Below are 22,588 nucleotides of genomic sequence, written 5' to 3'. Positions count from 1 at the left end.
TAGCCTATGCTACAGCCTACTAGAGGTAAGGGATAGGGGGGACAAGGCTGGGGAGGACGGGAGGGTAAGGAGCACTAGGGAGTGGGGAGGAGGATTGGGGATAACTGGGGAGGGGTGAGGAAGTATCAGGCAGGGGGGAGGGTGAGGAAGCATGGGCTAGGGTTGAGGATAGAGGACCGGGGAGAAGGATAGGGAGGGCTGAGGGGACTGTGAAGCCAGGAGGAGGGCTGAGGGGACTGTGAAGCCAGGAGGAGGGGCTGAGGGGACTGTGAAGCCAGGAGGAGGGGCTGAGGGGACTGTGAAGCCAGGAGGAGGGCTGAGGGGACTGTGAAGCCAGGAGGAGGGGCTGAGGGGACTGTGAAGCCAGGAGGAGGGCTGAGGGGACTGTGAAGCCAGGAGGAGGGGCTGAGGGGACTGTGAAGCCAGGAGGAGGGCTGAGGGGACTGTGAAGCCAGGAGGAGGGGCTGAGGGGACTGTGAAGCCAGGAGGAGGGGCTGAGGGGACTGTGAAGCCAGGAGGAGGGGCTGAGGGGACTGTGAAGCCAGGAGCAGGGCTGAGGGGACTGTGAAGCCAGGAGCAGGGCTGAGGGGACTGTGAAGCCAGGAGCAGGGCTGAGGGGACTGTGAAGCCAGGAGGAGGGCTGAGGGGACTGTGAAGCCAGGAGGAGGGCTGAGGGGACTGTGAAGCCAGGAGCAGGGCTGAGGGGACTGTGAAGCCAGGAGGAGGGCTGAGGGGACTGTGAAGCCAGGAGCAGGGCTGAGGGGACTGTACTGTACTATTGACCTAAATAGTAATCCCACAGCTACAGCAGAGCAGACACATTCTAATTAATTAATATGCGTGACAAACAACAGAGTGGGGCCTGCATGTCTTGGGTGGCTGATCATAATACTACTGTAAATAACAAGCAGAGGTCAGGGGTCATGGGTCAGCGGACTAGGCCTTCAAGGATATCATCAACAACTTTAAAGCTCACCCTCTCAGGAGAGGCCAAGCGAGTAAGTGTTTACAATAGTTTCAAAAAATTGTGCCTAAATTGTACTTTTAGATTAATCCTACTACATACAATTAAAAAGAGGATACAGTGGGGAGAACAAGTATTTGATACACTGCCGATTTTGCAGGTTTTCCTACTTACAAAGCATGTAGAGGTCTGTAATTTTTATCATAGGTACACTTCAACTGTGAGAGACGGAATCTAAAACAAAAATCCAGAAAATCACATTGTATGATTTTTAAGTAATTAATTTGCATTTTATTGCATGACATAAGCATTTGATCACCTACCAACCAGTAAGAATTCCGGCTCTCACAGACCTGTTAGTTTTTCTTTAAGAAGCCCTCCTGTTCTCCACTCATTACCTGTATTAACTGCACCTGTTTGAACTCGTTACCTGTATAAAAGACACCTGTCCACACACTCAATCAAACAGACTCCAACCTCTCCACAATGGCCAAGACCAGAGAGCATAACTTAATATTTGGTACAGAAACCTTTGTTTGCAATTACAGAGATCATACGTTTCCTGTAGGTCTTGACCAGGTTTGCACACACTGCAGCAGGGATTTTGGCCCACTCCTCCATACAGACCTTCTCCAGATCCTTCAGGTTTCGGGGCTGTCGCTGGGCAATACGGACTTTCAGCTCCCTCCAAAGATTTTCTATTGGGTTCAGGTCTGGAGACTGGCTAGGCCACTCCAGGACCTTGAGATGCTTCTTACGGAGCCACTCCTTAGTTGCCCTGGCTGTGTGTTTCGGGTCGTTGTCATGCTGGAAGACCCAGCCACGACCCATCTTCAATGCTCTTACTGAGGGAAGGAGGTTGTTGGCCAAGATCTCGCGATACATAGCCCCATCCATCCTCCCCTCAATACGGTGCAGTCGTCCTGTCCCCTTTGCAGAAAAGCATCCCCAAAGAATGATGTTTCCACCTCCATGCTTCACAGTTGGGATGGTGTTCTTTGGGTTGTACTCATCCTTCTTCTTCCTCCAAACACGGCGAGTGGAGTTTAGACCAAAAAGCTATATTTTTGTCTCATCAGACAACATGACCTTCTCCCATTCCTCCTCTGGATCATCCAGATGGTCATTGGCAAACTTCAGACGGGCCTGGACATGCGCTGGCTTGAGCAGGGGGACCTTGCGTGCGCTGCAGGATTTTAATCCATGACGGCGTAGTGTGTTACTAATGGTTTTCTTTGAGACTGTGGTCCCAGCTCTCTTCAGGTCATTGACCAGGTCCTGCCGTGTAGTTCTGGGCTGATCCCTCACCTTCCTCATGATCATTGATGCCCCACGAGGTGAAATCTTGCATGGAGCCCCAGACCGAGAGTGATTGACCATCATCTTGAACTTCTTCCATTTTCTAATAATTGTGCCAACAGTTGTTGCCTTCTCACCAAGCTGCTTGCCTATTGTCCTGTAGCCCATCCCAGCCTTGTGCAGGTCTACAATTTTAACCCTGATGTCCTTACACAGCTCTCTGGTCTTGGCCATTGTGGAGAGGTTGGAGTCTGTTTGGTTGAGTGTGTGGACAGGTGTTTTTTATACAGGTAACGAGATCAAACAGGTGCAGTTAATACAGGTAATGAGTGGAGAACAGGAGGGCTTCTTAAAGAAAAACTAACAGGTCTGTGAGAGCCGGAATTCTTACTGGTTGGTAGGTGATCAAATGCTTATGTCATGCAATAAAATGCAAATTAATTACTTAAAAATCATACAATGTGATTTTCTGGATTTTTATTTTAGATTCCGTCTCTCACAGTTGAAGTGTACCTATGATAAAAATTACAGACCTCTACATGCTTTGTAAGTAGGAAAACCTGCAAAATCGGCGGTGTATCAAATACTTGTTCTCCCCACTGTACGTGTGCCCCATGTGCAATAAACAACTTGTCAATATAATAATTCAATATAATAAGAACAATGACATCTTAAGAGTTTGAGCCAAGGTCTGACTGAACTGAACGAGTCAACATTGAACTCTGACACTTAAGCAAATAAAGCCTTACGTCACTATGCAAACTACACACACACACACAATGCAAACTCCAACAGCGGCAGGATATGAGCGAGCCAGCCAGCCACCCAGACCCAGCCAAGTGTTCAATAGACAGTCAGCCAATCTGGTTATCAGAACAAAAAGGGAGAGATGAGTCTAGAGGAGTGGAGGCAGCATGTTGGCAGCAGCCTTACTGTCCATGAGTCATTTATGACACTGTGTGCAGCTGGTCGGCCATATTAGATCAACAGTCTCCCTCCCGTCAGAGGTCCTCTGGCCTCGCTGCTACATAACTCATTGTTCAGCCTGGTGGTGTGTGTGTTAGGGCTGGTACAATTACCGTATAACCGACGATTATGAATGAAGACTATCATGAAAATAAAATAACCGTCATAAACCGTTTCTGCGATGACATGGACTCTTAACAACGTCATGAAACTTTGTTGCCCCTTGCTGAAACAAACAAGGTGTTATAGCAAACAATGAATAGAATGGGCTTGGAACCTCTAACCCCGGCAATTTGGGTTGTAAACTCATGGGTACACTCACAATGGCTGCCTGGTATTGTGCTCCAATCATTTCCATGGTAATGTAGAATGTTCATTCAAATGATGATAACTGATGTGGCTGATGCAATGGAATATACTTTTTGTAATAATAATAATACATTTAATTTGGAAAGCGCTTTTCTCAGACACAAGGTGCAGAATATATATATATATATATATATATATATATATATATATATATATATATATACACAGTACCAATCAAAAGTTCGGACACACCTACAGTCGTGGTCAAAAGTTTTGAGAATGACAAATATTAATTTTCACAAAGTCTGCTGCCTCAGTTTTGATGATGGCAATTTACATATACTCCAGAATGTCATGAAGAGTGATCCAATTAATTGCAATTCATTGCAAAGTCTCTCTTTGCCATGAAAATGAACATAATCCCCCAAAAACATTTCCACTGCATTTCAGCCCTGCCACAAAAGGACCAGCTGCCACCAAAAACATTTCCACTGCATTTCAGCCCTGCCACAAAAGGACCAGCTGCCATCATGTCAGTGATTCTCTCGTTAACACAGGTGAGAGTGTTGACGAGGACAAGGCTGGAGATCACTCTGTCATGCTGATTGAGTTAGAATAACAGACTGGAAGCTTTAAAAGGAGGGTGGTGCTTGAAATCATTGTTCTTCCTCTGTTAACCATGGTTACCTGCAAGGAAACACGTGCCGTCATCATTGCTTTGCACAAAAAGGGCTTCACAGGCAAGGATATTGCTGCTAGTAAGATTGCACCTAAATCAACCATTTATCGGATCATCAAGAACTTCAAGGAGAGAGGTTCAATTGTTGTGAAGAAGGCGTCAGGGCGCCCAAGAAAGTCCAGCAAGCGCCAGGACCGTCTCCTAATGTTGATTCAGCTGCGGGATCGGGGCACCACCAGTGCAGAGCTTGCTCAGGAATGGCAGCAGGCAGGTGTGAGTGCATCTGCACGCACAGTGAGGTGAAGACTTTTGGAGGATGGCCTGGTGTCAAGAAGGGCAGCGAGGAAGCCACTTCTCTCCGGGAAAAACATCAGGGACAGACTGATATTCTGCAAAAGGTACAGGGATTGGACTGCTGAGGACTGGGGTAAAGTAATTTTCTCTGATGAATCCCCTTTCCGATTGTTTGGGGCATCCGGAAAACACCTTGTCCGGAGAAGACAAGGTGAGCGCTACCATCAGTCCTGTGTCATGCCAACAGTAAAGCATCCTAAGACCATTCATGTGTGGGGTTGCTTCTCAGCCAAGGGAGTGGGCTCACTCACAATTTTGCCTAAGAACACAGCCATGAATAAAGAATGGTACCAACACATCCTCCGAGAGCAACTTCTCCCAACCATCCAATAACAGTTTGGTGATGACCAATGCCTTTTCCAGCATGATGGAGCACCTTGCCATAATGCAAAAGTGGTAACTAAGTGGCTCGGGAACAAAACATCGACATTTTGGGTCCATGGCCAGGAAACTCCCCAGACCTTAATCCCATTGAGAACTTGTGGTCGATCCTCAAGAGGCGGGTGGACAAACAAAAACCCACAAATTCTGACAAACTCCAAACATTGATTATGCAAGAATGGGCTGCCATCAGTCAGGATGTGGCCCAGAAGTTAATTGACAGCATGCCAGGGCGGATTGCAGAGGTCTTGAAAAAGAAGGGTCAACACTGCAAATATTGACTCTTTGCATAAACGTAATGTAATTGTCAATAAAAGCCTTTAACACTTATGGAATGCTTGTAATTATACCTCAGTATACCATAGTAACATCTGACAAAAATATCTCATAACACTGAAGCAGCGAACTTTGTGAAGACCAATACTTGTGTCATTCTCAAAACTTTTGACCACGACTGTACTCATTCAAGGGTTTTTCTTTATTTTTACTATTTTCTACATTGTAGAATAATAGTGAAGACATCAAAACTGAAATAACACATAAGGAATCATGTAGTAACCAAAAAGCTTATTTCAGCTGTTCTTGCCATAATATGGACTTGGTCTTTTACCAAATAGGGCTATCTTCTCTATACACCCCCACCTTGTCACAACACAACTGATTGGCTCAAACGCATTAAGAAGGAAAGAAATTCCACAAATTAACTTTTAAGAAGGCACACCTGTTAATCGAAATGCATTCCAGGTGACTACCTCATGAAGCTGGTTGAGAGAATACCAAGAGTGTGCAAAGCTGTCATCAAGGGAAAGGGTGGCTACTTTGAAGAACCTCAAATATAAAATATATTTTAATTTCTTTAACACTTTTTGGGTTACTACATGATTCAATATGTGTTATTTCATAGTTTTTATGTCTTCACTATTATTCTACAATGTAGAAAATAGTAAAAATAAAGAAAAACCCTGGAATGAGTAGGTGTGTCAAAATGTTTGACCGGTACTGTGTGTGTGTGTGTGTGTGTATATATCTATACAGGTAAAAGTCAGTAAATTAGAATATTTTGAAAAACTCGATTTATTTCAGTAATTGCATTCAAAAGGTGTAACTTGTACATTATATTTATTCATTGCACACAGACTGATGCATTCAAATGTTTATTTCATTTAATTTTGATGATTTGAAGTGGCAACAAATGAAAATCCAAAATTCCGTGTGTCACAAAATTAGAATATTGTGTAAGGGTTACATTTTGAAGACACCTGGTGCCACAAAATAATCAGCTGATTAACTCAAAACACCTGCAAAGGGCTTTAAATGGTCTCTCAGTCCAGTTCTGAAGCCTACACAAACATGGGGAAGACTTCAGATTTGACAGCTGTCCAAAAGGCGACCATCGACACATTGCACAAGGAGGGAAAGACACAAAAGGTTATTGCAGAAGAGGCTGGCTGTTCTCAGAGCTCTGTGTCCAAACACATTAATAGAGAGGCAAAGGGAAGGAAAAACTGTGGTCAGAAAAAGTGTACAAGCGATAGGGATCACCGCGCCCTAGTCAAGATTGTGAAAAAAAACCCATTCAAAAATGTGGGGGAGATTCACAAGGAGTGGACAGCTGCTGGAGTCAGGGCTTCAAGATCCACCACCAAGAGACGCTTGAAAGACATGGGTTTCAACTGCCGCATACCTCGTGTCAAGCCACTGTTGACCAAGAAACAGCGCGAAAAGCGTCTCACCTGGGCTAAGGAAAAAAAGAGCTGGACTGCTGCTGAGTGGTCTAAAGTCATGTTTTCTGACGAAAGCAAATTTTGCATTTCCTTTGGAAATCGAGGTCCCAGAGTCTGGAGGAAGACAGGAGAGGCACAGGATCCACGTTGCCTGAAGTCTAGTGTAAAGTTTCCACCATCAGTGATGGTTTGGGGTGCCATGTCATCTGCTGGTGTCGGTCCACTCTGTTTCCTGAGATCAAGGGTCAACGCAGCCGTCTACCAGCAAGTTTTAGAGCACTTCATGCTTCCTGCTGCTGACCTGCTCTATGGAGATGGAGATTTCAGGTTCCAACAGGACTTGGCGCCTGCACACAGCGCAAAATCTACCCGTGCCTGGTTTACGGACCATGGTATTTCTGTTCTAAATTGGCCAGCCAACTCCCCTGACCTTAGCCCCATAGAAAATCTGTGGGGTATTGTGAAAAGGAAGATGCAGAATGCCAGACCCAACAACGCAGAAGAGTTGAAGGCCACTATCAGAGCAACCTGGGCTCTCATAACACCTGAGCAGTGCCAGAAACTCATCGACTCCATGCCACGCCGCATTAATGCAGTAATTGAGGCAAAAGGAGCTCCAACCAAGTATTGAGTATTGTACATGCTCATATTTTTCATTTTCATACTTTTCAGTTGGCCAACATTTCTAAAAAATCCCTTTTTTGTATTAGCCTTAAGTAATATTCTAATTTTGTGACACACGGAATTTTGGATTTTCATTTGTTGCCACTTCAAATCATCAAAATTAAATGAAATAAACATTTGAATGCATCAGTCTGTGTGCAATGAATAAATATAATGTACAAGTTACACCTTTTGAATGCAATTACTGAAATAAATCAAGTTTTTCAAAATATTCTAATTTACTGACTTTTACCTGTATATAAATAATTTTGGGGGGCTATTCAAACGGTTATTACGGAGACCACGGTCATTTGGCTGGCCAATTACAATCATCCAAAATTCCATGACTGTCACAGCCCTAGTGTGTGTATGTGTGTGGCCTGTGTGCATGTATGGTGGTCTTCATCTATTGAAGGTTGTTGAAGGTAGTGATAGATACACCGTACAAGGACTGCCTGAGCTGAGCAAGTGGCCAGTTTGTCTCAATGGAGGTGGAGCACAGTCAGTTCCAGCCAGGGACATTCAGGGAGTGTAATTTTACTGTAGGCCTATGAACATTAAAATCAGACAGGCCCTATCTGACATTATCATTTTCCACTCATGAATCATGATACAGCAGATCAGCCAACACAGAAGGTACAACATCTATCGACACGACAGAGAGCGCAATGCCTGATTCTAACTATCGCTAGAGAAAAGAACACATAGGGAGAACAAACCTAAATCGGCCATTAACTTTAACAAGACACGGGAGCAGAGACAAAACATTAGCAGTTCAATGTTCCACTAGTCACAATGGAGAGAGAGAGAGAGATCAGTCAGACAACACGGTCCCACCCTCCACATGCTGGGATCAGGAAAAAGACAGGGGAGTGGAGGGATATTATAGGGCCCTATAAAATCTGTTCTGTTTTTCCCCAAATTCTGTTCTCTCAGTTGTTTTTCCAGGTTTCAGATTTTTCAGGTTTTCGCACCGAAAACATCACGTTTTAAAAGTTGCAATGTGCAGAAATCGCTCCGCCATTTCCTGGATGCTAAAATTCTAATAGTTTGCCTAATTTAAGTTTGTGACAAAACAAGCAAAGTATAGTGTAGAGAATCATTGTGCCATCTAAACCGCTGTGAAATATATTTTCAATAACCAAAAATACTGTAGAAATTTGAAAGTAAAAGACGCAAAAACAAAACGTTAGAATGTGAAGCATAGAAATAGAGCACATAGAACAGATCTAACGCTTCTTAGACTTGCTTTCAATTAGATTGACAGATCTATAACTGAGTAATCGGGGGAGAAGGGCCTTGGTCAGGGAGGTGACCAAGAACACGATGGTCACTCTGAAAGAGCTCCAGAGTTCCTCTGTGGAGATGGGAGAACCTTCCAGAAGAACAACCATCTCTGCAACACTCCACCAATCAGGCCTTTATAGTAGAGTGGCCAGACGGAAGCCACTCCTAAGGAAAATGCCCATGACAGCCTGCTTGGAGCTTGCCAAAAGGCACCTAAAGTCCTTTAGACTATGAGAAACAAAATTCTCTGGTCTGATGAAACCAAGATTGAACTCTTTGGCCTGAATGCCAAGCGTCACGTCTGGAGGAAACCTGGCACCATCCCTACTGTGAGCATGGTGGCAGCATCATGCTGTAGGGATGTTTTTCAGCGGCAGGGACTGGGAATCAGGATCGAGGGAAAGAGCAAAGAACAGAGAGATCCTTGATGAAAACCTGCTCCAAAGCACTCAGGACGTCAGACTGGGGCGAAGGTTCACCTTCCAACAGGACAACGACCCTAAGCACACAGCCAAGACAATGCAGGAGTGGCTCTGAATGTCCTTGAGTGACCCAGCCAAAGCCCTGACTTGAACCCGATCGAACATCTCTGGAGAGACCTGAAAATAGCTGTGCAGCGATGCTCCCCATCCAACCTGACAGAGCTTGAGAGGATCTGCAGAGAAGAATGGGAGAAACTCCCCAAATACAGGTGTGTCATTCTTGTAGCGTCATACCCAAGAAGACTCGAGGCTGTAATCGCTGCCAAAGGTGCTTCAAAGTACTGAGTAAAGGGTCTGAATACTTATGTAAATGTTATATTTCCGTTTTTTATTTTTAATACATTTGCAAACATTTCTAAAAACCAGTTATTATGGGGTATTTTGTGTAGATTGAGGGGGGGAAAATAATTTAATCAATTTTAGATTAAGGCTGTAACGTAACAAAATGTGGAAAAAGTCAAGGGGTCGGAATACTTTCCGAATGCACTGTATAGAGATCTCTGTAGCTCAGGTAGTAGAGCATGGCGCTTGCAGCGCAAGTATAGCGGGTTAGATTCCCGGGACCACCCATACATAAAAATGTATGCACGCATGACTAAGTCGCTTTGGATAAAAGTGTCTGCTAAATGGCATATCTTATATTTTTCTATAGGGTTAGGTTCATGTCGTCTGAGAGAAAACTCCAATGGAAGCCCTGTCTGCTGCTGAACAGCCCTTGAGGAGTGGAGGGGGGGGGGAATCGGGGAGTGGGACCAGTCAGTGCCGTGTGAACTTGTGCAATAGGTGGCATCTGGGCCCCTATGGCAATGAACCCCCCCCCCACTCTCCGCCAAAGATAAACTGGGTTAAACACTGGGCAGTCATTTGAAATCATGTCATTGGAGGCATCTGGGGCCTTGGTAGTCAGTAGAGGCTCTATGGGAGTGAGTGAGTGAGGAGGGCCTCTACTCCGTTCATCTCTTCATCCCAGCAGCAGGTCCCACAACATGAACCCAGCTCCACCATTAAAGTGTCTGCAGTGTGAGGGCAGCAGCCAGCTCCGTCTTTCTCCTCCAAGTTTAAAACCTGGTCCACCCACCAACCCTCACACCATTGTTACCGGAGGAAAATAAAGGGAAATAAAGGGAAATAAAGAAAAGAGGGGCAGAGAAAGAGAGAAATGATAGCGCTTCCCTTGTTTACCCCCATAAAAGTCAACCAAGGATCTTTATGGCCGACAGATGCTAAAGCAAACAAGTGCTTTTTTGCTTTCTTTCTTTCAGTTATTTTTTCTCTCACTCCCCAGCTTCTCCAAATGTAAAGGGGTTCCATGGTCACAAGGCGTTGACCCCGCCGTGACCTCCCCCCTGCATTGTCGGGGCAACGGAAGGGTTGAGAAAAAGAGAGGAAGTCAGCCAGAGGAGAGTTATGCCCCAACACACGGCAGGATGAGCCTGGGAGAGCGAGGGCTGGGCAGTCTGCTGCCATACACACACAGAGAAACACACACTCGCTCAACACACACAAACACAGACTGTTCAACCCCCCTTCCCGACCCTAATCATTGTTCACTCAGCAGGTGACAGACAGACCGACTGTCGACACGCAAACACAGTCATGCGACACTCTCCAAATCACTTTACTGGACTCACAAACTCTTTCAACAGCTGAAACAGGCTCCCATGGGCACACACAGACACAGAAACACACACACCAACCTGGAGTCTCCCTTGCCCAGGTTTCCTCCGCCTGGGTGAAGGATGGTCTGGTTGCCTTTCATATCCACAATACATTTTGTGTTCAGGTCCTTTTCTGTGAGAGGGAGAGAGGAAATAGAAAAGGTTCAGAACAACTTAAAAAAGGTACAGGGTAGGTCCATCATCATGTGAATAGAAAGGAGAATATCTGTACACTGTTTACTTGCCCCAGGCCCAGACAGAGTTTAATGCAGTCACATTACATCAACAGGGTCATCGTCAACTTTGGGAGCATCTAAGTAGTGTGAAGACAGAGAGATGCACATATAGGCAATGTATAGCATAGGCTTTTTCTTCTTGGCAGAACCCTTTTTTAAGTGATTGGTGAGTACTGGGTAGGCATAGGCCAAGGCTTGTTGCCTTTTATCTTGGATTTGAGCTGTAACTCAATCGATAACTGTAGAACAAAGTGTCTAAAACCATTAGTCCTCCTCACACAAATGCCCTCATCATGTGACTTATAGTCCGGGTAGCCTTTTCATTAGCTGTTTAGGAGTCTTATGGCTTGGGGGTAGAAGCTGTTAAGAAGTTTTTGGACCTATACTTGGCACTCCGGTACCGCTTGCCGTGTGGTAGCAGAGAGAACAGTCTATGACTAGGGTGGCTGGAGTCTGACTATTTTTAGGGCCTTCCTCTGACACTGCCTGGTATGGAGGACCCGGATGGCAGGAATCTTGGCCCCAGTGATGTACTGGGCCGTACACACTACCCTCTGTAGTGCCTTGCGGTCGGAGGCCGAGCAGTTGCCATACCAGGCGGTGATGCAACCAGTCAGGATGCTCTCGATGGTGCAGCTGTATAACTTTTTGAGGATCTGAGGACCCATGCCAAATCTTTTCAGTCTCCTGAGGGGAATAGGCTTTGTCGTGCCCTCTTCACGACTGTCTTGGTGTGTTTGGACCATAATAGTTTGTTGGTGATGTGTACACCAAGGAACTTGAAGCTCTCAACTTGTTCTACTACAGCCCCGTCGATAAGAATGGGGGCGTGCTCAGTCCTCTTTTCTTCTTCTGTAGTCCACAATCATCTCCTTTGTCTTGATCACGTTGAGGGAGAGGTTGTTGTCCTGGCACCACACGGCCAGGTCTCTGACCTCCTTCCTACAGGCTGCCTCATCGTTGTCTGTGATCAGGCCTACCACTGTTGTGTCGTCGGCGAACTTAATGATGGTGTTGGAGTCGTGCCTGGCCATGCAGTCATGGGTGAACAGGGGGTACAGGATGGGACTGAGCACGCACCCCTGAGGGTCCCCCGTGTTGAGGATCAGCGTGGCAGATGTGTTTTTACCTACCCTTACCACCTCGGGAGGTCGTCAGGAAGTTCAGGATCCAGTTGCAGAGGGAGGTGTTTAGTCCCAGGGTCCTTATTTAGTCCCAGGGTCCTTAGCTTAGTGATGAGCTTTGAGGGAACTACGGTGTTGAACGCTGAGCTGTAGTCAATTAATAGCATTCTCACGTAGGTGTTCCTCTTGTCCAGGTGGGAAAGGGCAGTGTGGAGCGCAATAGAGATTGCATCATCTGTGGATATGTTGGGGCGGTATGCATATTGGAGTGGGTCTAGGGTTTCTGAGATAATTGTGTTGATGTGAGCCATGACCAGCCTTTCAAAGCACTTCATTGCTACAGACGTCAGTGCTACGGGTCGGTAGTCATTTAGGCAGGTTACCTTAGTGTTCTTGGGCACAGGGACTATGGTGGTCTGCTTGAAACATGTTGGTATTACAGACTCAGACAGGGACATGTTGAAAATGTCAGTGAAGACACTTGCCAGTTGGTCGGCGCATGCTCGGAGTACACGTCCTGCTAATCCGTCTGGCCCTGTGGCCTTCAAATCAAATCAAATGTATTGGTTTCATACACATGGTTAGCAGATGTTATTGCGAGTGTAGCTAAATGCTTGTGCTTCTAGTTCCGACAGTGCAGCAATATCTAGTAAGTAATATCTAACTGTTCCACAACAAAATACCTAATACACACAATCTAAGTAAAGGAATGGAATAAGAATATATAAATATATGGATGAGCAATGTCAATATCAGAGTGGCACAGGCTAAGATGCAATAGACAGTATGGAATACAGTATATACATATGAGATGGGGAATGTAAGATATGTAAACATTATTAAAGTGGCCTTATTAAAGTGACTAGTGTTCCATTTATTAAAGTGGCCAGTGATTTTCAAGTCTGTATGTAGGCAGCAGCCTCTCTGTGCTAGTGATGGCTGTTTAACAGTCTGATGGCCTTGAGATAGAAGCTATTTTTCAGTCTCTCGGTCCTAGCTTTGATGCACCTGTACTGACATCGCCTTCTGGATGATAGCAGGGTGAACAGGCAGTGGCTAGGGTGGTAGTTGTCCTTGATTATCTTTTTGGCCTACCTGTGACATCGGGTGCTGTAGGTGTCCTGGAGGGCAGGTAGTTTGCCCCCGGTGATGCGTTGTGCAGACCGCAACACCCTCTGGAGAGCCCTGCGGTTGTGGGCGGTGCAGTTGCCGTACCAGGCGGTGATACAGCCCGACAGGATGCTCTCAATTGTGCATCTGTAAAAGTTTGTGAGGGTTTCAGGTGACAGGCCAAATTTCTTCAGCCTCCTGAGGTTGAAGAGACGTTGCTGCGCCTTCTTCACCACACTGTCTGTGTGGGTGGACCATTTCAGTTTGTCAGTGATATGTACGCCAAGGAACTTAAAACTTCCCACCTTCTCCACTGCTGTCCTGTCGATGTGGATAGGGGGTACTCCCTCTGCTGTTTCCTGAAGTCCACGATCATCTCCTTTGTTTTTTTGACATTGATTGAGAGGTTATTTTCCTGACACCACACTCCGAGAGCCGTCACCTCCTCCCTGTAGGCTGTCTCAACGTTGTTGGTAATCAAGCCAACTACTGCTGTGTCGTCTGCAAACTTGATGATCGAGTTGGAGGCGTGCATGGCTACGCAGTCATGGGTGAACAGGGAGTACAGGAGGGGGCTGAGCACACACCCTTGTGGGGCCCCAGTGTTGAGGATCAGCGAAGTGGAGATGTTATTTCCTACCTTGATGATGAGCTTGGAGGGTACTATGGTGTTGAATGCTGAGCTATAGTCAATGAACAGCATTCTTACATAGGTGTTCCTCTTGTCCATATGGGATAGGGCAGTGTGATGGCGATTGCATCGTCTGTGGACCTATTGGGGTGGTAAGCAAATTGAAGTGGGTCTAGGGTGACAGGTAAGGTGGAGGTGATATGATCCTTGACTAGTCTCTCAAAGCACTTCATGATGACAGAAGTGAGTGCTACGGGGCAATAGTCATTTAGTTCAGTTACCTTTGCATTCTTGGGTACAGGAACAATGGTGGCCATCTTGAAGCATGTGGGGACAGCAGACTGGGATAGGGAGAGATTGAATATGTCCATAAACTCACCAGCCAGCTGGTCTGCGTATGCTCTGAGGACGCGGCTAGGAATGCCGTCTGGGCCGACAGCCTTGCGAGGGTTAACACGTTTAAATGTCTTACTCACATCGGCCACGGAAAAGGAGAGCCCACAGTCCTTGGTAGCTGGCCGAATCGGTGGTACTGTGCTATCCTCAAAGCGGGCAAAGAACTTGTTTAGCTTGTCTGGCAGCAAGACGTCAGTGTCCGCAACGTGGCTGGTTTTCCAATTGTAGTCCGTGATTGTCTGTAAACCCTTCCACATACGTCTCGTGTCTAAGCCGTTGAATTGCGACTCCACTTTGTCTCAATATTTACGTTTTGCCTGATTGATTGCCTTGCGGAGGGAACGACCACTCTGTTTGTATTCTGCCATATTACCAGTCACCTTGCCATGGTTAAATGTGGTGGTTCGTGCTTTCAGTTTTTCGCGAATGCTGCCATCTACCCACGGTTTCTGGTTAGGGTAGGTTTTAATAGTCACAGTGGGTACGACATCTCCTATACACTTCCTTATAAACCCACTCACCGAATCAGCGTATACGTATATATTATTCTCAGAGGCTACCCAGAACATATCCCAGTCCGCGTGATCAAAACAATCTTGAAGCGTAGATTCCGATTGGTCAGACCAGCGTTGAATAGTCCTAAGCACGGGTGCCTCCTGTTTGAGTTTCTGCCTATAGGAAGGGAGGAGCAAAATGGAGTCGTGGTCAGATTTGCCGAAAGGAGGGCGGGGTCAGGGCCTTGTATGCATTGTGGAAATTAGTATAACAATGGTCTAGTGTTTTTCCAGCGTGAGTGCTACAGTCAATATGCTGATTTTAGGAAGCCTTTTTCTCAAATTTGCTTTGTTACAATCCCCAGCTACAATAAATGCAGCCTCAGGATATATGGTTTCCAGTTTGCATAAAGTCCAGTGAAGTTCCTTGAGGGCCGTCGTGGTATCAGCTTTAGGGGGGATATACACGGCTGTAACAATAACCGAGGAGAATTCTCTTGGGAGATAATACTGTCGGCATTTGATTATGAGGAATTCTAGGTCAGGTGAACAAAATTAGTTCCTGTATGTTGTTACAATTACACCAGGAGTCATTAGTCATGAAGCATACCCCCCCCCCCCCTCCACCTTTCTTCTTCCCAGAGAGATGTTTATTCCTGTCGGCGCAATGTACTGAGAACCCAGATGGCTGTATGGACGGGGACAGTATATCCCGAGACAGCCATGTTTCCGTGAAATCCCTGATGTCTCTCTGGAAAGCAACCGTTGCCCTGATCTCGTCGACTTTGTTGTCTAGGGACTGGACATTAGCGAGTAATATACTCAGAAAAGATGGGTGGTGTGCGCGCCTCCTAAGTTTGACTAGAAGACCGCTCCGGCTCCCTCTCCTCCGGCGGCGTTGTTTTGGGTCGGCCTCTGGAATCAGTTCAAATGCCCTGGGTGGTGCGAACAAAGGATCCGCTTCGGGAAAGTCGTATTCCTGTTCGTAGTGCTGGTAAGTTGATGCCGCTCTGATATCCAATAGTTCTTCCCGGCTGTATGTAATAAAACTTAACGATTTTCTGGGCTAACAATGTAAGAAATAATACATAAAAAAACAAAATACTGCAAAGTTTCCTAAGGACTAGAAGTGAATGTAGACCTGCTTAAAAGTCTTACTCACATCGGTTACGGAGAGCGTGATCACAGTCACCCGGAACAGCTGATGCTCTCATGCATGCTTCAGTGTTGCTTGCCTCGAAGCGAGCATAGAAGTGATTTAGCTCGTCTGGTAGGCTCGTGTCACTAGGCAGCTCGCAGCTGTGCTTCCCTTTGTAATAGTTTGCAAGCCCTGCCACATCCGACGAGCGTCAGAGCCAGTGTAGTACGATTCAATCTTAGTCCTGTATTGACTCTTTGCCTGTTTGATGGTTCGTCGGAGGGCATAGCGGGATTTCTTATAAGTGTCCAGGTTAGAGTCCCGCTCCTTGAAAGCGGCAGCTCCACCCTTTAGCTCAGTGCGGATGTTGCCTGTAATCCATGGCTTCTGGTTGGGGTATGTACGTACAGTCACTGTGGGGACGACGTCATCGATGCACTTATTGATGAAGCCAGTGACTGATGTGGTGCACATAGTGCTGACAGTGGCAAAAAAAACAAGGTTGTGGGTTCAATTCTTGCAAGGGTCACACAAAGGCTACTAATGGATCATGTAGCAGGCCTATATTACAGTAAGTCACTTGAGTCGCATTCACTGTAAAGGTGTCTGATGAATGACCATGAAATGTTACTTTATCGAAAATGGAAAGTGAGAATAAACTGTTTTACCCCATCATAGAAAACCCATTAAATATACTTTTCTGAATTCCAAAACTGCTCTATGGGCACAATGGGTGTGCAATGATTTTGGCTGCCCTGTTGGTTAGCACATTGTAGCCCAACGCTGCCATATGGAAGTCTAATAATAGCAGCATTAATTATTGGGCTCTTCAGCTGTACTGATAGCCTAAATGTGGGCTCATCCCTTTTCCACACTGTCAGTTTGCTCATTTCAAATTGTGCTAGGGAACAAAACATACTTCCACAGTATTATTCTGATGTAGCCTAGATTTCATCTGTACTTATTCCTCAGTGACTGCATTCTTATAGACTGGTTAATAATAACATTATAACCAATTAATTATTTTCAAAACCCTTTGTTTGCTCTTGGCCCTTAGGGTCCAATTTTCACAATTCCTCATTTTCTTTGCATTGAAAGGAATGCACACAAACAAAGAGACCAGTAGACAAGACGCCAAACAAACAGACAAACTCACACAGACACCCAAACCTTCACTACTTGGCTATGTAAACAACCACACACATTCAATTTCAAACACACCCATGAAACTATAAGTGTGTCCAGAGGAAAGGCTAGTCCAGCGTCGTGTTCATTAGGACACACAATGAAACACGTCCAGGTAGTAGTCCCTCACAGTTTCAGTCCATTTTCTTCCATTGCCTCCTACTGAACACAACCATGTCTATGCAAACTGCATGGAGGTTTTTTTGCATAGGGGAGTTGCACGGAAAGGAAGCACCACCCTATGGAGGCTGGGGAACAGAGGGGGTGGAAGGGACCTTAGGGTGAGTAACTCCGGCTGGCTGCAACCCTCCTCCCTCAGAGGAAGCACGGGCTTCCTCCCTCTCTTCCCTTCCTCCCTCCATCCTTCCCCATCATGCACTGGTGACCAGTAACCACTGAAGCAAAGAGGTAAAGAATGTGTATACTTGTTGGGGTCAAATTGGGTTTAAGAGTCAGTGCTGGTGCTGTGAAGGAATCGAAGGACTTAGGTTTCAGTCCAATCCCAAATAACAATGCGTGATCATGCGTGCCATGCCAGTGTCACAGCCCCGTGTTTTCCTGAACCGAGTCACTGAGCGTCTTCATTGGTGGTGGTGTGTGTCATCATCACATGGCTTTGAGCGCCAGCTCTAAGCACAGGCCATGTTAAGAAGGCCACACAGTTTTCACTGCCACTGGTATGGATGAACCAGTTATCTTGCCGTATGTGAGAGTAAGCTCCACCAGCCTCGCATACCGGACTGGTAGTACAGATCAGTGTGTGGTCATACACCTGCTAATGATGTTCTAACCAGTTATGACTATTCTGTGACTTAAGGTAATAGCATTAGATCAGCTTTTTCTCGAAGGAAATGGATCGGAAATAAAGAATATCTTAAGTGAAATGCAACGGAGAAGAGACAGTTATATCCTAGTATTCTCTCATCTTTCATCAGATTCTCTCCAGTACCAGCTCATTTTCCATTTGCAACTTTGCTTTCTTCCGTGCAGTAAGTGAAACAGCACCGGCTTAGTTGGTGGTACAATAGGCATGACATCAATGTGGAAATGGAAAAGCAGTGTATATGATGTGACTGGGCTGGAGCCGATGGGGTTGTTCTTCGAAGACCTGGCCTCCCACTGGTAACTCCTCTACGGCCATGAGAACATGGTCAGTTATGCAACGCTAGCAAATGGTCCTTTTAGACTGACTCCCTTCCTGCCTTTGTCCAGCACAGCCAGACCAGCTCCGAGTCTGACTACTGCTGAGCGATTAACCCAAATGTCCGTTTTTTCACTAATATTAAACAACTAATTGACGATTACGGTTCAATTACTTGAATTCCATTTAGTTGGTTTTTTTGTGAGCCCAACGTGCCGTTTCTCTAGAGGGAAATCAAATAATTATTGAGAGAAATCAAGTCAAGAATTATGTGGCATGCTGGGCTGAAAGGAGTTGTAGTTTTCATTAAGCAAATATTTAACTTAGTTCAGTGCAGATGTGTGGTAAATGACTACAATGACCATAATCCATTGTGCCTGTTCTTTCTGGCTCCTACAGAGATGGATACACTTTTACTCCTGCTACATTAGGTAAGATACACACAGACCACATGAGAAAGGAATGTAAACAACACAACGAGAGAGAATGATAGAGACAGTTTGTGAAAGTATGCCTTATCTACTTTGAAGAACTAGTAAAATGATTGTCAGACAGCTCTGCAGCATACATAGGCAGGCTAGCCTAGCCTAGCTAAATAGGATGACTAAAAACAGTACAGTATGGGCAGCACAAAGATAACGTTTTATGGCTGTCTGGCTACTACTGCCTGAGCAGAGATGAGATGACTTTTTTAAAGGAATGAAAAATAATAAAGTCATCAAATAAAGAACAAAGTAATATACAAAACTGATATATTTAATTTAATTGTAATTTTCTATTTACATCAATTGAATATCTTCAATGTTTTAGCAATTGAACGTTCACTACCTTTATTTCATAATGCATTTAATGTTTTAAAAAATAATCGAAAACGGAAAAAAACTGATTATTTTGTAATAATCGAACCGAAACCGAACCGACCTCAAAAAACACAAATGTTTGTCTGATACACACACACACTTATTAGAGCCCAAGGTCGAAAGATAAATATGAGGCCTTGCCATAATACATTTCTTTAGATGTCAGTAACTTTCATTTTCATTTACATTTTAGTCATTTAGCAGACGCTCTTATCCAGAGCAACTTACAGGAGCAATTAGGGTTAAGTGCCTTGCTTAAGGGCACATCGACAGATTTTTCACCTAACAACTTAGAAATCAAATGTACAGTTACATCAACAGTATGAAAAAAAATGTATGCACTCACTAACTGTAAGTCGCTCTGGATAAGAGCTTCTGCTAAATTAAAAAAAAAAAAAAAAAGTAAGTTGTGTTTTGATTGTTGGTTATTAACAATTGTATTACAGTGTATGAGAGGCTTCAGTCTAGGGTCTGTTTTGGTGGGAATCGAATTAATTTGCAGACAGTAGGCTACTATCAAAATGGACAAGGATGGGTGTAGTTGGGGATATAACTGTCGAATGGATACTGCCATGGGCTTGTTTCATTGTATGATTGGAGGATACACGAGAAAGAGCGCTGGTCAAATTCCCTGTCTTGTGACTGAGTTCTACGCTCTGTGAGAAGGAACACGTGACATACCCGGTTACACTGTAGCTAGACTCAGTATTTCCCAACAAAGTAGACACCCGTACTTCCAGACATGTTCTCCCACGGCTAAATTCGACTGGACACACACGGCTAAAATGTAATTTCTTCCCTCCAAGCGGCATTCATTGATCAAGACATCTCTAATATATGCCCATGAAAATATACAATTATACTGGAATTGCACAACAATGAAGATTCACTGTGGCTGTAATAATGCGTTTCCAACAGACTGCCTCAGGGAGTGACCCATGGCAGGCAAGGGTCAGGGCTTTGATTCGCTAAGAGGTTATCGATTAGAACCTTTTCACAACAACTGAGCTGAGTGTCGTGTCATCAATTTAGCAATAAGCCAGCTAATGTTACTTACCTCTCCTGTTCATAGGACGAACACGGACTGCGACCTTCACGTTCGAGTCGTTCAGACTGGTGTCGCCCATTGTGTCCACTGTCAGACGGACAGACAGTGCGTCTGTCTCGGTGATAAATTAGAGGCGCTCTCCGGTAGATAATAATGATCCCCAATGGACTCTAGTGGAAGAATCATCCAGAATCCGTGATATGTGTTGCTAGCTGCCTGATCAGCCAGCTAGCTACAAGGGTTCGTCCTAAAACATGTCATTTTCCATCATCACACAATGGCTTGCTGGGAGGAAAATTCTCTCCTTCAACAAATCTTCAATAAACAGCTATCCTCCAGTTACTGCATGTCCCGAGGGGTTTGAGCTGTAAAATACAATCCAGAAAATGCATCAATACATGTTGCAAAAGAAGCAAGAAATCTGTTTAGTTTCACACTGGATCCATTTGATTGTCTTCACAAGACTAGAGAGGCCAAACGTTAGTATGCTAGCTAGCTGGCTATAACCGTTGCTTTTACGATGTAGACATGCATTTGGCATTCACATATTAGCATTTAAGACTCAGCTAAACAATATCGATTACTAGTTAATGAATTGGCAATCGAGTCAGATAAATAGCATAGTCATAGATACCTTGGCTTGGCTATGCGCTAACCTAGCTAAATATCATCAGCTAGCTAAGACTATCTTCTTGCCCTCGGGGGAAAACTATTGTGTCTTTATTCAAACAAATGACAGCTAACATTGATTAAAGGACACGCCCAACAAGCATACCTTATATAATTTAAAGTGTATACGAACCAATATAGTTTAAATACGCAAATAACAACATATTTGCTTTGCGACCGAACCCCTTGGCTGACAAAATTAGTAGCTAATAATAATGTGCAACGCTAGCTAACAGGCTGGGTCGAGGGACTCAACTTCGCGACTTACAAGAAAGTGCTGAGGCTCAATCTACCCGCTGACGACGCTTCTCCGTGTTTTAAAATCCAGTCTTCGGAACGGAATTGCAATGGTGATGTGTGGTTTCAGATTCGTGTCTTTTCGCCAAATGTTCCACCTGTTTGGCGAGCAATTCCCCGTCAGCACAGTGTTCCGTTGATTCTGTTCGGGAGCTCTCAACCTGGGATAACCTCGTGCACGCCCTTTCCGTCAGGGAAGGTCGGGAGCTAATTCTATCATGCTTAAACGAAGTTCCACTGCCATAACATTGCAGAGAGAAATGTGATTTTTTGTTCGAAAACAGTCAGGTCATGATTTGTTATCTATTACTTGAAGCAAAGTAACTGTTTCTCTTACGTGAAAACACATTCTATTTGGAAGTGCAACGTTGAGAATCTAGCACATTATAGAACGTAAGGCTGAAAGACTCCTTCGCCATAATGGTAAGGTCAAACACATCAAAACGTTTTGTTTAGGTAGGCTACACAACCCTATTTACAGTACGCACTTCGTACAGGCACAATGGATTTGAAAAACATCACTGTTTCTTCACACGAGGTAGTCTAATAATTATAGGGTGAGGAAGATTTAGCCTGGTCTCATAGACTAGACGTAATATAGTAAACACGCTTATAAGTATGATACAGTATGTTAGGTTTGGTATGGTTACAAAAGACGAAAGGTTACTTAAATTAAAGATTCACCTATTTTGAATGTTAGATTGTTTTTGTGCATCTCTGAGCGATGTTCTATCGATTCCCTGGGTCAATTCATGTTTTCATGTGTATCTGAGATATTGCCATTCAAGCAGACAGAAATTCGGCTGGTATGACGTAGCATTGAGATAAAGCCGCTCTCACTACACTGTAAGTTAATAGGAATATGACTTTTAGATCGCAAAAACGTCTATCATATATGTCAGATTTCAAAACTGCCCGATGTAGGTTGTCTTCTCTCGAATGAGCCATTGATCATATTTTAGCGATTTTTCTACCTCGAGAAATGTGTAATTTAAAAGTTTACATTTAAAAATCCTATTTGCCAGCCTCTTCAGTCCAGGGTGCATTGCATGGTGCCGTTGCGAATGTCAGACTCCACGCTGAGGCACATCGATCTGCAGGTTGAACATAGTGAAATTGTAGACTCCTAAATTGATAGTTATAAAATCGCCGAAACAAACTGCACTAACTAGCTACTTCACATGCTGATATTGACTTTGGTATTATTGTGTGTAGCTACGTTTGATAGCTAGCTACCTAGCATTGCATTGTGGTCGACTTGAGCTGCAACAGATTTCCACAACGATTTTCACATTTTGCTACCAATCTTATTATAGTGACAAAATGAAACATTTGTTGACAAAAAATATTGTTCTCACTCACATATTAGTGCTATATAACACTGTAAATTATAGGAATGAGTGGTTTTGGGTGGATTTTCCTTTAACTTTAACCCTTTTAGCTAACCCTTCCCCTAACCTTAACCTTAACCCTTTAACCTAACTCCTAGCCTA

General features: G+C 44.6%; 1 protein-coding gene across 1 annotated transcript in view; it reads right to left on the bottom strand.

The window, feature by feature from the left end:
* The window catches only part of kif13ba (kinesin family member 13Ba), a 70,311-nt gene extending 49,021 nt beyond the window's left edge, over nt 1–21,290 (bottom strand). Inside the window, exons 1-3 of the mRNA XM_084143699.1 lie at nt 21,067–21,290; nt 20,139–20,494; nt 10,806–10,899 (exon numbers count right to left, since the gene is read on the bottom strand). Of these exons, the coding sequence (XP_083999825.1) occupies nt 10,806–10,899; nt 20,139–20,208 (164 nt within the window). The 5' untranslated portion in view covers nt 20,209–20,494; nt 21,067–21,290. The remainder of the gene's footprint in view (nt 1–10,805; nt 10,900–20,138; nt 20,495–21,066) is intronic.
* Nucleotides 21,291–22,588: the final 1,298 nt, after the last annotated feature.

This window comes from Coregonus lavaretus, assembly GCF_964263955.1.
Source record: "Coregonus lavaretus genome assembly, chromosome: 27".
NCBI classification, from domain to species: Eukaryota; Metazoa; Chordata; class Actinopteri; order Salmoniformes; family Salmonidae; genus Coregonus; species Coregonus lavaretus.
This window is presented reverse-complemented; position numbering and strand designations above follow the sequence as displayed.